Source organism: Gopherus flavomarginatus, chromosome 10 (genome assembly GCF_025201925.1).
Source record: "Gopherus flavomarginatus isolate rGopFla2 chromosome 10, rGopFla2.mat.asm, whole genome shotgun sequence".
Taxonomy (NCBI): domain Eukaryota; kingdom Metazoa; phylum Chordata; order Testudines; family Testudinidae; genus Gopherus; species Gopherus flavomarginatus.
In genome coordinates, this window is record NC_066626.1 from 61,954,103 (window position 1) to 61,971,077 (window position 16,975).

Genomic DNA, 16,975 nt, shown 5'->3' on the forward strand with positions numbered 1-16,975 from the left:
ATAGTACATTTACAAAAATGCTAAAATTACTCATCTCCGATGATATACCTCTGTCATTTTCATTTTAAAGTACAAGTTAAAGAAAGATAAAACTAAACCAGCCAGCTACATCCACATAATTTCCTGCTGCTCATAAATAGATTCAAGTCATTTGCTTACTCTGGCCAATTGGAAATATTGATATGTTGTTGAAAAATTAGAGTGTAAAAGCACATGATAAACCTTACAAAGAGATTAAACAAAATGTACAATACACATTGTGTTGGGAATGCACTTTACAGAAGTTCTAATTGTTTTGTGATAGCAGGAACTTTCTTCAAGAATGTTAATATAGGGTGCAAGCCAATTTCAAGATTAGAATAGGAACTAGACCAGTGATCCCCAAACTTGTTCCGCTGCTTGTGCAGGGAAAGCCCCTGGTGGGCCAGGCCGGCTTGTTTACCTGCTGCGTCCGCAGGTTCGGCCGATTGCAGCTCTCAGTGAATTTAAATGTTTGCACCAGATAAGAAACCTTGTTGAATGAAGTCACTTATTTATTGGCAGAATAACTACAACACAACAGTGGCAGTGAAAACTTCCTCCAATACGCCTCACCCCTGTTCTCATCAAATCTTCAAATTCTTATTCCTTTCCATCTCCCTTGATGCTACTAATATGGTAGCCATTTATAAGCTCTGGAACAATCCCACTCAGAAGTCCTGTGTTTCACAAAGTCTGCTGAATCAGCCACAAAGAGTAACGCCTCTCAGTTGCTGTCAAACCATGCCAGATTAAAATCAGTTGTGGTTAAAGGTCATTAGCGTTCTTGAGTCAATGTCTCCTGGAACTAAACCACCTGTCAGTGTGGATACTCACAAGTTCAGTACGGAAAGTTACACTCCACTTTCAAAAACTGAAATAATCAAGTTCACACATAAAAAACATACTAATTAAATAGTATTGCTGCTGTACACTATAAAACTACTGCCCTACTGTTGGAAAGGTGACTAAAAGTGGGGTCAGAATGCCCAAATGCACAGTATGCTCATTTAAAAACCTCACTTCAGTTTAAGAGGGAGGAATACCCATTTTCAACAAAAGCCAGTCAACAGATTTTACTAAACCCTTATGAAAACAGGAGAACAGTCATACATCCCTGCAGCTCATACCCTGCACCTCTCTTTTGGCAATTCCTTCACTGCTCCTACTTGTTTTCTTCCAAGCAGCTGACAACTGTAAAGTTGCAGCAGGAATGAAGAGAGAGATTTCTTACTGAGACATGACAACTGATACTTTTGCAGCTAAGATGCAGCCTAGGATTCCCTTTGCTGGCATACAAAGAAAGCACACATATATTTATGCTATAACCCAGGATCTTCTTCCTCAGCAAAGTATGCACTAGCAAATAGGATCCTAGGGAGCACCTGAACCCCCTTCTGCCTCCTTCCACACCCTTCCATCCATGGTATTAAAGCTCTGTCAAAGCACTTCACCAGGTTACATACATTGTACAAACTCCAGTGTTTCAGTTGGAAACTGGCATTCTTACTGCAAGTTCTGAAGTAGGGAACGGGGAGGGTGAAGCAATATGTCAACTGCCTAAATAAAATAAATGGGATTGCAAAAGAGCCAGAGCTAATAATGAAGGGGGGAAGAATCCCACAATCCAATAGGCAAGTCAGCAATATATTGATCAGAATTAGGCCATGCCTCATCTAGTATCTTCATTAATGTTCAATGCGGTAGATGTAATTTACCTCGATTTCAGTAAGGCGTTTGACACGGTTCCACATGGGGAACTGTTAGTTAAATTGGAAAAGATGGGGATGAATATGAAAGTTGTAAGGTGGATAAGGAACTGGTTAAAGGGGAGACTCCAGCGGGTCGTATTGAAGGGTGAACTGTCAGGCTGGAAGGAGGTCACTAGTGGAGTCCCTCAAGGATCGGTTTTGGGACCAATCTTATTTAACCTTTTTATTACTGACCTTGGCACAAAGAGTGGGAATGTGCTAATAAAGTTTGCGGATGACACAAAGCTGGGGGGTATTGCTAACACAGAGAAGGACAGGGATACTATTCAGGAAGATCTGGACCACCTTGTAAACTGGAGTAATAGAAATAGGATGAAATACAATACTGAAAAGTGCAAGGTCATGCACTTAGGGATTAACAATAAGAATTTTAGATATACATTGGGGACGCATCAGTTGGAAGCGACAGAGGAGGAGAAGGACCTTGGGGTATTGGTTGATAGCAGGATGACTATGAGCCGCCAATGTGATACAGCTGTTAAAAAAGCAAATGCGATTTTAGGATGCATCAGGCGAGGTATTTCCAGCAAGGATAAGGAGGTGTTAGTACCGTTATATAAGGTGCTGGTGAGACCCCATCTGGAATATTGTATGCAGTTCTGGTGTCCCATGTTCAAGAAGGATGAATTCAAACTGGAACAGGTCCAGAGACGGGCTACTAGGATGATCCGAGGAATGGAAAACCTGCCTTATGAAAGGAGACTCAAAGAGCTTGGCTTGTTTAGCCTGGCCAAAAGAAGGCTGCGGGGGGATATGCTTGCTCTATATAAATATATCAGGGGGGCTAACGTTAGGGAGGGAGAGGAATTATTTAAGTTTAGTACTAATGTAGGCACGAGGACGAATGGGTACAAACTGGATATTAGGAAGTTTAGACTTGAAATTAGACGAAGGTTTCTAACCATTAGGGGAGTGAAGTTCTGGAACAGCCTTCCGAGGGAAGTAGTGGGGGCAAAAGACTTATCTGGCTTTAAGACTAAGCTTGAGAAGTATATGGAGGGGATGTTATGATAGGATAGTTTAATTTGGGCAATTGATCTTGGATTATCACCAGATAAGTCTTCTCAGTGGTCTGCGGGGAGATGTTGGATGGGATGGGAACTGAGTTACTGCAGAGAATTCCTTCTTGGGTGCTGGCTGGTGAGTCTTGCCCACATGCTCAGGGTTTAGCTGATCGCCATATTTGGGGTCGGGAAGGAATTTTCCTCCAGGGAGGATTGGCAGGGGCCCTGGAGGTTTTTCGCCTTCCCCTGCAGCGTGGGGCATGGGTCGCTTGCTGGTGGATTCTCTGCAGCTTGAGGTCTTCAAACCAATTTTAAGGATTTCAATAACTCAGTCCTGGGTTAGGGGTTGTTATAAAAGTGGATGGGTAGGGTTCTGTGGCCTGCCTTGTGCAGGAGGTCAGACTAGATGATCATATTGGTCCCTTCTGACCTATGAGTCTATGAGTCTATAAGATGGAGTAAATGACATGTTAATGAAATTCACTGATGACCCAAAATGTAGAAGGATACATGAACAGCAGTGAGGAGCGAGAAAGGGCTTACAGAAATTTTAAAACATGGGCAGAAAATAAATTAAATGAGACCTGGAAAAAATGCAAGCCAATGTATTTGGGGAGGGTAAATTCAGATAGTAAATAATAATAAGAAAGCTTGAAAGAGACCTGTTATGTAAGACTGAGTATGGAAAAGAAATTTAGAAAGGGAAAGTGTAAGATGAATATCCAAAATATATCCTAAGAGTGAAGTTGATTGAAGTCTTCTATTCAGCTTGAGAATATAGTCTCGCAAGAGAGTTGGAGAAACCCCATTAGTAGGGACCTTTAAAACTGGATTTGATAAAACATTCAGAAACATGGTATAGGGAAGAATTCTTCATTGGGCACAGGGAGATGGACTACCTGACTAATTAGTCTTTTCCAGCTCTCATTTCTATGGGCCTGATTCTGATTTCATTTTCACTGGCATTAATCAGGAGTAACTCTAGTGAAGTCAATGAGCCTGATTCTCCACTGAGTCGCACCAGTTTTATCCTGCTGCATTCATTCATGTGGAGAGTCAGGCCCATTAGTGTTATATTAGTATATGAGAATAAAGACCTATAATTCCATGTGAACCAGCTTGTCTAAGTAACCAGCTTACTGTTTAAAAACCCTTAAGTGATATTTTCAGTATGATTTAAAGAACACTTTGCTTCTACTTATGTTTTGTTGGAACAATGGATAAACAGCAGATTGAAGAATATCCAACACTTAATAACATGTTGTTATCATGACTATGAAGCCATGGGTTATGATTCCTGTCTGTTGAAGGACACGCCAGGTTTCACTGATCACAATTTTTCTTGCACATTTATATACATTATTTTTGCTATATTTTCCTGACCTAAAAATACTAAAACAAAACCCCAACCAAATAAACAAAGAAAGCAACAATAAAATAAAGAAATAATTGAGTGAAACAGGAATACATCTCAATGTTTTAATAGAAGGTGAAAAATTATAAGCAAGAGAAGCTTAAAGCCAGCTGAGAGGCAAAGGGTTTTACTTCAGGGCAAGTTCTGTGACAACAATGTAAGCTCATCCTTGATGTTTTGTTTATGTCTCAATTCCCCAGAAAACCATCAATAATCTAATGGGAAGGCAATGCTATCATGCTCAAGTGACAACACCATTTTAGCATCAAATCTTTACAAATGATAGTGAACAGGTAGTAGAAGAAAAATGTTAACTCTTTTGAGAGTTTCCCAAATGCCATTTCTAGAGAAGAAGCTTACTAAACACAGGATGCATTGTTAAGTAGCTGTGATCCAAGTGAATTATATCTCTGCATTCCTGAGCATGGCATCAGAGTCTCAGGGCTTGTCTACACTACCTCTTAAATCAATGTAACTTACATTGCTTATAGTGTGAAAAAGCCACTCCTCTGAGTGATGCAAGTTCTGTCGACTTAAAGTGGTGTCCACACTGCGCTATGTCAGAGGGAGGAGATGCTCTCCAGCCAATATAGCTTCCATCTCTCATTGAGAGGGGGTAATTATGCCAATGGGAAAGTGCTCTCCCATTGGCATAGCATGTCTTTACCAGATGCACTATAATAGTTCAGCTGCATTGGTGCAGCTGTGCCAATGTAGTGCGGTAGTGTACACTAGCCTTCAGTGAGTGTGGAAGTGAGAATGGGACCAGACATGAGCAGGAGCTTTTGCAAAGTCTGGGGAAAGTGCCTTCTATCTATCTCAATGCACTTCACAAATATTAATTCATTTCCCTTCAACACCAATATTGTCCTTACTCTACTGATGGCAAAACCAAAAAAACCTCAGTATCCACTGACTGGGAATAAAACCCAGGTATGTGGAATCCAACAACAAGTGCAATAACTTAATTACAAAACCACCATGGATCCATCTATAAAATGAAATGAAGAGTTCCTTAATTATTTTTAAAAGTCTTTTCTAATTTTATACTATTTCTCCAGTAATGGAACAAACTCTAGTTTCTCTTATAGTACATACTGCTCCCAGAATCCTCAGTGATATTATAGCCCTATAACTCAAAATGGTCGGTTACTTATTCTTCAGTATATTTAATAGGATCACGCTCAGAGTTTGGTCCTGCATCCCTCAGTGGGTCAGTCCTCTGTAAATACAAGGAGACTGATATTTCCCTTTTCTCAAAGTTTTGTTGTTTTTTCTCCCTCCAGAGATGGGGGAGAAGGGTTTGCACAGAAATAGCAGGACTTTCAGCCTCCACCTCTATAGAGGGAGCCATCTGAGGCCAGCATAATCTGTCCAGATTTGTGGCTATTAGTTGTATTGTAGCCCTGCCCAGAGGCTCCAATCAGGATTGAGGCCCGACTGTTCTAGGGACCCTACACACACAGTAATACACAGTCCCTGTCCCAAACTCCTTTCAGTAATACCACCTCTGCTTCCCCACCACCTGGAGCCGTGGAATGCCACAAACTTGCTGGATACTCCACCTGAACCTTAGCTACCTTGTCCATATGCCCCTGAGATGGTCGGGTGCTATTTTAAGCCCAATGCCATTACCAGTGATATTAATATAATATAATCTTTATGCTATTATTAAAGTAAAATGAATTTTTAAAGTCTGATTTAACTTTTCATTTATGTTGTTTGCCTTTTGCAATTTTCTCAACCCAGATTACTCAGGCTCACTTTGTTTATTAGATAGTCTGTTTAACTAATATGGTCAGTTTCCTTTTTAGATTCCCCTGAACTAGTCTGGTGCTATTAAGTCTGGGGATGTACAGACTGCAAGGAATGCAAGACACACATTCTATTGGTCTGAGTTTTACAGTATTTTATTTTTTTAGAACACCTAAACTCTGTCCCAAAATTGCTTTGAGGGTGTCCCTTTAAATTACACTTTAAGAATAGAGCATGAACATTTCCAAAAACCATCTGGTTATTTTGTAAGATTTGTTCCAAGCAAACCCTATCAGGTTGACAAGCAACAAGCTGTTATAATGTAGCTCAAATAGAAAACAACAGCACGATACATCAGAACATAGCTCTCAACATGTTAAAGTCCAAATGGTAACAATGGATTTTTAAATACATGGCAAAGATCTTAAATAAATGACATTTAAAAAAAAAAGCAGAGACAAAAGCTTCAAATGAAGCTTCATTTCCTTAAGATGTCTAAAGTTTTCCACAAGCAGTCTGAAGTTCAACAATTCTGATGCCAAAAACTGACAGTAATAATAAACAGTGAGATAACAGCAGATTTAAGTGAGACTGGGGAATTTGGCTGTAAAATGAGTGATGTACCCTGTAATGAGTTTACAGTCAAGAGGTAAGCCTCAGTCAACATGAACATTTCAGCTGAGGAATAAACACAGATCTTTCCTTCTTATTAACCTCTCCTTTGTTTTTGCCATAGGGCTTACTTGTCAGGAAGATGTGAACGAATGTGAAGAGAATCTTTGTTTTCCTGGAGTGTCTTGCATAAACACCTTTGGATCTTATATATGTGGAACTTGCCCCAGTGGAATGGAGGGGGATGGTAAATCTTGCAGATGTAAGTGTTTTGCATGATTTTCTTATAGAGACAGACAAAAAATTAGGGCCCAATTCTGTTTCCACTGAAGTTAATGGGAATCTTGCCACTCATTTTAATGAGAGTAAAGTCAGGCCTTTAAATACACAGATTGGGCTACTGTTATATTACCAATTGACTATTCGCATATTGGGCTCTGTTAGCAGTGGGTGTTGGGTTTTTCTGGTGTTTTAAATCTTTGTTTTAATGCACAGCCCTACAGCATATCCATGATTATTTTCCAAGTACAGTCTGTGTAATCTGCCTACCTATTGCCATGGTATTTGGTCCCTGGATCTGAGTAAGTGTGGATCCCTCCCCCCTCCTATAGCCTACTCCACAACGGTTTCCTCCACTGAAGCCATGTTGGGATGAAAGCAGAGCCCCCTCCATGGTGCACATAGGTTGTGGAGTCATCTATGAAAGTTTGCTCTGTTCCCATAATAAGGGGTAGTGTGGAGCTTAAGTGGTGAGAAGGCATTTGTGTAAGCACTTGTGTAAATTTCACCTGTATGTCTGCTGAGTGTTTGCGTTACTGGATGCACTCTTCAGCTATGCTGAATTCATACTTGGCACAACTAGAAGGGTACAGAGGAAGGCAAAGGCGGCTCTATGTCACCTTTATGCTTTCCTGTATTCCTGGGAGCAGCCAAGAGCAACACCAACCCCCATTAAAGCAGCCTTGCACCAGCTAGAACATTCTCCTAGAGACAATTAAGTCCTCTGAGGACCAGTGGAGTACACTGGGCTCCACCACTATCCACCGCCCCAAGCACTGGAAAGCCACAGTTCCCAGCTGGGCATACAACCAGGACAAGGAGAAGTTTTATAGAAACTCAGGATTCTCCCATGGTGGGAAATCCTCATCAGCCTCCTTTGTGCTTTGTGCAGCTCCAGTGGTGCAAAGGGACCCTCTCAGGTGCAAAGAATCTGATTTACTCTGTCTCTCTACATTTTTCAGTTGTGTATTGTGGCAGGGCGCTGCTGGGGAAGCCTCAATCGGCTCCTGCCACTCCAGCCCCAATCAGGGGAAATGGATTGGGGCTGGGTAAATTGCCTAGATTTGCTAATCACTGACTGCACCTGCCAACCTCATTAGATAGGAGCTATAAGGCTGGGAGGAAGTCAGTGAAAGGAGAGGTGGAGACCAGGAGGGATGGGGGGCTCGGAGAGGTAGTAGTTTGCTACTTTGTTGCTGGCCAGGCCTGCGTTGGGTCAAGCCACTGTAAATAGCCTGTATATAGTAGGAAACTGGTGATGGGAAACGGACATAAATAAAGAGCATGGGCATTGCACCAGCTTGGAGTGTCCCTGAGTCTTTGAGGAGCGGGGCCAAGGGGTTGGTTAGGCAGGGGTGCGCTGTGAACCCCATTACATGCATACACAACTGCTTATCTTCAATAAAAATATTTTGGGGGGAAAACAAATCAACAATTGAAGCTCATTTGTAAGTGTTTCCAAAAATTTCAAGCAGTATGAGACAGCCTTGCCAAGACATCTACTCTTTCTTTTGTTGATTGTGAAAGAAAGGTGCTGGGTATTTGTGTGCGTGAAAAACTGGCCCATAATAGAGGAATGCTGAAATCAATGAGCTGTATTGTCAGGCTTATTGACTCTTCCGTCAATGAAATTTACACTTTTCTCAGATACAAATGTTGGCTATACTCTATTACTTGGCCAATTTGAGTAATTCCAATGCTGCCGCTGTGTCTGCTTTTCTTTTTTGCGTTTTTGGTGTTAATGTGATTAACTGCGTGAGGGGGAAGAGATTACATTAAAAAACAAACATGCTCTTGGAACAAAAAGATAGGTGTTCATTTGCATTCTCATTTAGTTCTTCTCATTTGACAATTTTAAAGAATCAGTCACTTTCTTCTAACATGGAGCAAGGAGCTTTATTGGAATAAAGAAAATTTACTCTCTGGCTCTGATTCACTGTAGAGTCTCTGCCTAGAACTTCACATAGCTCTTCCAGACTTCTAGCTATAGACTGAGTGTGCACACATGCGCACACACACTTCTCTGATCAAGCTAGCTAATATGAATCCTGATGCACTTTACTGTCCTTAACTCAATCAGTTAGTTTCCCTAACGTGTTCAAGAAATTAATATTTTTAAATATCCCCAATGATCCGTCCTTTCATTTTACATCCCTGTGCACTGAGTATAGGAGTGTCCAGCGTGCACAGCTGTTGAATCAGCCCACAGACTTCTACAATATAGCTTGCAGCTGTCCTCGTTTTCATATAGAAGCGTGGGCCAGAGAAACTATAGGTCCCGGCATTCAATGTGGCATCTAGATCTGAGAAGCCAGGCCACATTACACACTGGGACTTGTGGACCCCTTGCTAGCTACATCTCTATAGAAGACCACTATGCATATTGGGTGTGTCTCTCATTTAAGCAAAGTTTGGGTAATTTGGGCTTCGTATGTATTTTCTTATAATTTTTGCACTGAAGTCCTGATGACTTTCAGCAGTTGACTCATTTGCTGTGCATGCATTTGCTTTATGGTTGGCTTCCAGGATAAACAAGTGTGTGTGTGTGTGTGTGTGTGTGTGTGTGTGTGTGTGTGTGTGTGTGTGTGTGGTGGGGTTGATTTGCTGTTACTGTTGGTTTTTTATTATCAATCACAGCTAAGCTCTAACACCTTGCTTCCCTGACCTCCATGCTTTCCTATCACAGCTGAGGCCACTGCTGACATTACAGAAGATTTCATTACTGATAATAAAAATGCCAAAGGTGAATTCAACAAGATAGAAAGTGAATGGCCAATGCAACCATTAGAGGCGAAGAAAGCTCCTGCAATTAAGAGTCCTAACAGTAGTGACACACATGGTAAGTATGTAATGTTATGCTATGACATGACATTTATTTTCAGATTTGCAGTATATGTACCAAGAATTCATAATTTTACGTCCTTATAATCACAAATAACTGTTTCCAGCATACCACAATAGAACAGAGCCAAATGGAAAAAAACAGAGAACACAGAAATTTTGCATTATTGCTAGAAAATGTGACAATAGGTATGGGAACTATTAGTGCGGATAAGATTCATGATGTATCTTTCGATTTGGTGGCCAAACCAAAACACACTAAAAATAAAAATTGTTTTGGGTCAAGCAAAACATTTTGTTCAGCCCAAAACAATTTTTCACTCTTTTTTATTTAATTTAGCTCTCAGTGTTTTACCCTTCCTTTAAAAATAAAAATCTAGCTAAATTTCACAATGAAATGTTGTTTCTATATGTAAAGTTAAAATGTTTCATTTTAAAAACATCAAAACACTTAGATTTAAAAAAAAAATTCCTGAGGAAACCATTCACCACATTCAACCCAAGTTTGAGAATAGTTTTGGTTGACTCAAAACTGTATTTTTCAGTGAATAAACTATTCATCCAAACAAGTTTCTCCAGCTCTAGATGGGTTAGCACTGAAATCTCTATTCATGCCTGTCTGTAAGGGACTCCACTTTTGCTGGCATAAGAAAATAGACAAAGGGACTGACGTCTAATAGGAAGTTACCCTAGTCATGGGCTGCTAGCCATCTTCTCCTGGCCCCGGAGTTAAGCAGAAGCTTCAGTTGTGCAAGAAATATGGACTCCAGGCATATATTAAGAATTTATTGTGGATTTTTTTGCCACAGTCTGTAATCAGAGGGGGAATATACATCTCCCCAAACCTTTGTGCCTTTGGCAGACATAATGCCACCAGGAACAGCAAGCGTACACTACAATGCACACTGCTCCATCCTTAACAGGGGGAATCCTTCACTCCCCTTATGCTGGCATGAGCCTGCAGTCTGGGCCACACCTCTTTGGGATTTATAGTGCACTCAAGAAGCAGAAAGATGAGGATTGGGACTGGCTGTTGTTCACGGGTTCATGTGGGCAACTGATTTTTGTGTCCTCTTACTCTTTTGTGCAGCTGTACGGCATAGCCACTATCCAAAGGAAGTCTACACATTGCGTTAAAACCACATAAATCCATAAATATTTCAGTTTATTTCATACTCGCTCTTTTGCAACCAATGTGCAGAATTAACACTGAAAATATTTGAGTGTCATGATCTAGACCCCACAGAAGACTGTTTAGAAAGAAATACAACCACTACTCAGACTTTATACATCCTTTGTTATCTCTGCTCTAGGCCAGATAACTACATATTACCAGGTAACTTCTGCTATTATTTAACTATGTACAAAATTAAATGAATTAAATGAGTCTTGTGTCATAGAACATTGGACTTTCCTGGGCAATTTCTAGATCAGAACCATATATACTCTACAATATATTTCTAAAGGTAATGTACGGGTGTGGCAAGGTTTGCCAAATAGATTCCAATGATTTTTAAAATATGGGATATCTGAATAATGCAGTTTCTCAGACTGTTAATCTTTCACTTATGCTGAAAATTACAATTTCTATTCTGTTCATGATAGATGCCAAACAACTCTGAGTAATAAACTTTAAAACACATAATTAGAGGACTAATAAATCTTGCTTTAATAAGAAACAGCTGTTCTGGTACATTGTGCCTTCAGGACATTTCTATGTTTGGCACAAGCTTTGGGGAACATTCTATGTTAATTGTATTTTAAAAGAATAAAAGTAATGTAAAGCCTTGGGTGGGCTTATATAGTCATTGTTTCATTTTAATAAAGATTTAATTTAATAAAGACAAATTCTTGGATACTTTTTTAGGTGGAAGAGCTGCCGTACGACCTATAACTACTTGTGCCAATAGGCCATGCTTCCCTGGAGTCTTATATGTTGATCGTAAACCTCCTGATATTGGGTACATTTGTGGTCGGTGTCCATCAGGTTTTCTTGGAAATGGACAAATCTGTACACAAACTCCTAGAGCAGGTACTTTTTATCTTTGGTGTTTTTAAATTTTTTGGGGGGTGTAAGGTTATGAGAAAATGCATGCTGTGGTAGTGTAATACTATGATATACTGTATCTCTTTTTTACATATAATGCTCAATCAATCAAAACTTTTGAACAATACTTGGCAGAGTAGCTAGAAAAGTCTCACAGTCAGAAATACTTGACTCTGTCTAAGTGGAGATAATCCAGACTCACCAGGCTGTCTGTGACAGGAACAAAGTTGTGGTGAAGGACTTCCTGGGTGCCATGGTAAAGAAGAATCACCCCACCTTCATTTCTAATGCAGTGCCACAAGCATAACATTAGTGCTATTATCAATCAGAGTAGCATATGATTTGTGCCAATAGCACCTTCCTTCCTGCTTCATCGGTTACAAGACATGCATATGCCAAGGTGACCTGTAAGGGAGGTGATAAGCAAGGAGGCATGTAAAAACAACTGTATCAATAGCTGAAAACAAAAGATAATTAACATGTCCAAACAACCTTTCAATTGTGTGTTCCATAAGCTGAACAGTTTTCTTCCTTGGGGAGTTCTGAAACTCAATTGATCTCAGAGGGTGGGTCATTTGAAGAGGTTCTCTGCTGTGATGGAAGCAAAGATGGACCTTTAACCTCAAACAGGAGGAAACAATAGTGCATGCAACCTCGTAAGGAGTTCAACCCACCAATCGTCCATCACCAGCTCTTGCTTTCTAATCTTAATGAAATTTACAAAATCCTCTCTAATCTCTAAGAACAGTCAGGATAGTTTTTCCTTTCGTATTGCTTCCTGCCCAGAATGAGTTTAAAGAACTCATGTTTCATTGAGGATTTTTTTAAATTGTGTTAAGTCTTCAAATTGGACTCTCCTGATTTTCAAGCCCTTCAAGCTTCATTCTGGGAAACCATTACCATTTCTGTTACAAATCAATGGACATGCCTTGTGTGATATTTTAGTGAACATTGTCAAGGAGGAAGCAAATTTGCCAATTAGTGTAGGCTTCATCCAACCACTTTAAACTGCATATTGATTTTAACCAGTTTTCTGAATTTATAGGTAACAAGAACAAAACCATCTTTCCTTTCTAGCAATGAGTAAGTAAGTATGGCGGTATGTTACTAAGTTTGTCAGAGTCACAAAGTCAGGTATTAATTGTTCTATAATTTGGTGAGGTTCTGAATGCAGATGAGCAAAAAAATAAATACTTGAGCATATAAACTACCCTTTACTGTTACAGAGCTGCACCTTGCTGTGCTAATGAAATGTTAAGATACAGAGTCTATGCCCTTAAGGTCATTCAAATGCCATTGAATAGGACATACAGTCTAGGTATTGTCTTGATATTGGTACAAGATATTGATAGGGTAAATCAGATACGCTTCTTGCATTGTACTTATAGAACTACTAATTGAAGAAGTTGTGTGTCTTCTAAAATGAAAACTAATTGAGGATGTACAGTTTATTATGATTCGTGCATGTGATTCACAGCTCCAAGGAAGATTAATTCTAAAACTAAAAGGCTTCTTTTAAAAGCAATTTTTATGTCAGAGATTGAATAATCCTGGAGGAACAAAATCTTCAGTATTCTGTAGTTAAATAGGATCATCCTGCGTATTTTTGGAGGGGACAGGGAGAAGGGGTTGCGAGATGATTCTTTGGATACGTCCAAACTTTAAACTGGCCCGTTTTATGTAAACCATTTGTGAGAGATTCTTTACTTCTCTCCTCAGCCTCCTGCTCCAGAAGAGGAGCCCATTTGCTTGTTCCTTTCCATTTTAGTGGTCAGAATCTCTTTTAAAACGTTGACCTACAGTTCTAGCCTTTTTCATTGCAAATGTGTGCGCCTGAAGTAGGCACTTATGTCAAAGTGGCCTGATTTTTCAAAGATCATGCTACTCTCAACTCCCGTTGAATTCCGTGAGAACTCCGAGTGCTTAACCATTTGTTCGTAATTCCAGAGATTTCACAGAGTTGTGTGTATCTCTTGTGTGTGTTGGATAAGGGTAAATATATTTGTCTTTGCAGACCACATGAACCACTACTTCATTCCTTTGTATTTTTGTTGTATCATTTATCTAGATTTTATTTTCAACCCAAGCACCCTTGAATAGTTCTACAAACATGTATATTTCAAGGTAAAAAGAAAGCAGTTTGCTTTAGTATATAGGAAAAAAAGGAAATAGCTACAGCAGCTCAGCTGAGGATAACAGACCTCAAACAATTGGTTTGTATTTGTGTCTTAATTTATATCCGGAATGCAAAGCTTAACTTTCTTGCGCAAATGCTCTGTGGTTTAAGCAGATGTACCGTACAGTACTTGAAGTTTAAAAGATACGAAAGCTTTCAGTTACATTTATGTACCTTTATGGATTATGACAGGTTTCAGAGGAGCAGCCGTGTTAGTCTGTATCCTCAAAAAGAACAGGAGTACTTGTGGCACCCTAGAGACTAACAAATTTATTTCAGCATGAGCTTTCGTGAGCTACAGCTCACTTCTTCGGATGCATAGAATGGAAAACACTGACAGGAGATATTTATACATACAGAGAACATGAGAAGGTGGAAGTATGCATACCAACAGGAAGAGTCTAATCAATTGAGATGAGCTATCATCAGCAGGAGAAAAAAACTTTTGAAGTGATAATTAAGATGACCCTCAATTGACCCTCATCTTAATTATCACTTCAAAAGCTTTTTTTTCTCCTGCTGATGATAGCTCATCTCAATTGATTAGACTCATCTTGTTGGTATGCATACTTCCACCTTCTCATGTTCTCTGTATGTATAAATGTCTCCTGTCTGTGTGTTCCATTCTATGCATCTGAAGAAGTGAGCTGTAGCTCACGAAAGCTCATGCTGAAAATAAATTTGTTAGTCTCTAGGGTGCCACAAGTACTCCTGTTCTTTTTACGGATTATGATTATTATGAAATCCCCGTTTGAATAACAGTTTCTCTTCCTTGTAACTAGCGCTATAATTCATTCAACAAAACATACAAAATCCTTTCCAAGTAGCTAAAGTGCTTGAGGAGGTATTGAGATATTGTACCAGTTGTTCCCAGTGCCAGAAATTTTAATCTAAAGCTCTTTTTGCTAATTCCCATTTTCATCTTTTGCTGGACGGTTTTGACTTGTATTATATTCAATTGTCATGATTTAAGGATTAAGGGATAAGTATGTTTTGATACAGAAATTGCAAAATTTTCCATCTTTACTAAAATGGCTTAGTACATTAGCTGACGCGAAAAGATGCTAGTTCAGAAAATTGTGTCTTAAAACAGTATCTGATGAGAAGACACACATTCATGTCTTTCCATTGTGATTTATAAATACCAAAGTGCCATTTACTGACCACTGATATGTAGTAAGAGTTAATCTACTGATATACTCAAATTACAGTTAATTCCTCAATGCCACATATCAGTTTCTGAGCTGAATACAGGCCTAAATCTGCTCTCACATGCCCATTTTTATAAGGGTTTACACCTTTCATTTTATATGTAGTTTACACCTACTAGATTTCAAGAGAGTAATTCTTGATTTATATCATTTATATACAGTCATGCCTGGACTTGGCAAAGTTTATTGCTTTTTTAAAAAAGGAATCTCTGTTTTCTGTTTTTAGGCAAAAAACAAAAGCCCCTATTTACCCCAAAATAAACAAACAAATTGGTAATCTAGGATTTTTACTGAATAGTAGTATCAATAGCCCTTCTTTTGTTTTTTGCTGGCAGTGTGATGAAAAGAAATGCCTAAGGCATTTAGTCCCATTCAGATTTCACTGCTGCTAGTCACTGCTTTCTGCTTTGGATAAGATTTCTATCACTCCTTTGGTTGGGAGAGGGGGACATAGTCAATGAAAACATACAGTATCACAGGTCATATTAGTGGCATTCTTGAACAAATAGGACAACTGACATGTCCTAATGGGAGGTAGTGGTGGCATTATTGGTACTGCATGTTGCAATAACAGTGCTAGTCAGATGTCACCGGTGTTTGTTTAGTCTGGTTTAATCAGTGAGAGTCACAGCAGCCTTCATCTTATTCCCCTTATACACTGGGGGAAATTGGGTCCCTGTGGTTTAGTGATCTGCTCAAAATCATACAGCATAATGAGTGAGAAAACTGGGATTAGAATTCTGAAGTCCCTAGCTGCCTGTGCCATGCAGCATCCTTTAGACCCTTTGCACATTATGCTTAGGGTTTGCCATTTTGCAAAATTCAACCCATAGGACAAATTTATGCACCGCAATCTTTTGGATTGCATTGACACATCATAAGGGAATGGGACAACATGGTAACAGAAGCATTGTAACATTGCATGAAAAACGTGACGCTAGGATGGCATTTAATGGAAATTATTTTGAAGGACTCACACAGCATTCAGTGTGGGATGCAGGATAACCCCAACAGTATCAAGATAATTCTGGAATAGCCGGGGTGGGTGGCAAATCTGTGCTATCAGTGTGTGGATCAGTGCGTATCCACTTGCAGCTAAAACTCGTCTTCCATTCAGTTGTTAGGAAAGGGAAAGATCTGATAGCGTTTCCATTTTTCTCTTTCTTAGTAATAGTCACTAAAATACTAGCTAGTTCCAGAAGAGTATCAAAGGAAGCTTCTCTAGTATATTCTATGACCCAGATATAACACCCTAAAGTAGACACAGTGGGAAGAATATGTTTAGATAATTTAAAAGAAAAATCATTTCCAGCTTTGCCTATCAGTATACTCTATCATTTAAGTGCTTCCAGTCTGGATGATATATTTTGCAAATGATGTAACTCAGCAATAGGAGACCAATGAAGCCCAAGTCATAAAACCACCAGGGAAAGGACAAAGTTATATGCCATGAATAATATTTACATTCAATCAGAACATCAAGTATAGATTACATTCCTTTCCTACCAAGACCGTGCCATTTTTTTGCTTAAGCAATCACAGTGCCATCATGATTCTTTTAAGAGGTAATAATAACAACCCAGTCTCCAAACAAATAATCTATAGAGGGCAGAGGCCCAGTAGTTTGTTACGGTGACAGAACTGAGAGCCAGATTATTTCCCTTTTTACATTTTCAAGCCCCTTTAATCATATAGTAGTAATATCATGCAGCTTTTTAAAGGGAGCAGTTCCTGTTCTCTTAAATACAGTAGAGTTGTAGTTTTATTAAAGACACTTAAAATTACAGAGAATTCATATTGGGCCCTATTGAAGTCAAACAGGAGTTTTGCTATTAAAGAAGAAGAG

The 16,975-nt window shown here is 39.3% G+C and overlaps 1 protein-coding gene across 1 annotated transcript in view; it reads left to right on the plus strand.

Annotated features, from left to right (window-relative positions):
* LOC127030228 (von Willebrand factor D and EGF domain-containing protein-like) overlaps nt 1-16,975 on the plus strand; it is a 157,747-nt gene that overhangs the window by 78,423 nt on the left and 62,349 nt on the right. Inside the window, exons 13-15 of the mRNA XM_050916328.1 lie at nt 6,700-6,837; nt 9,541-9,693; nt 11,563-11,727. Of these exons, the coding sequence (XP_050772285.1) occupies nt 6,700-6,837; nt 9,541-9,693; nt 11,563-11,727 (456 nt within the window). The remainder of the gene's footprint in view (nt 1-6,699; nt 6,838-9,540; nt 9,694-11,562; nt 11,728-16,975) is intronic.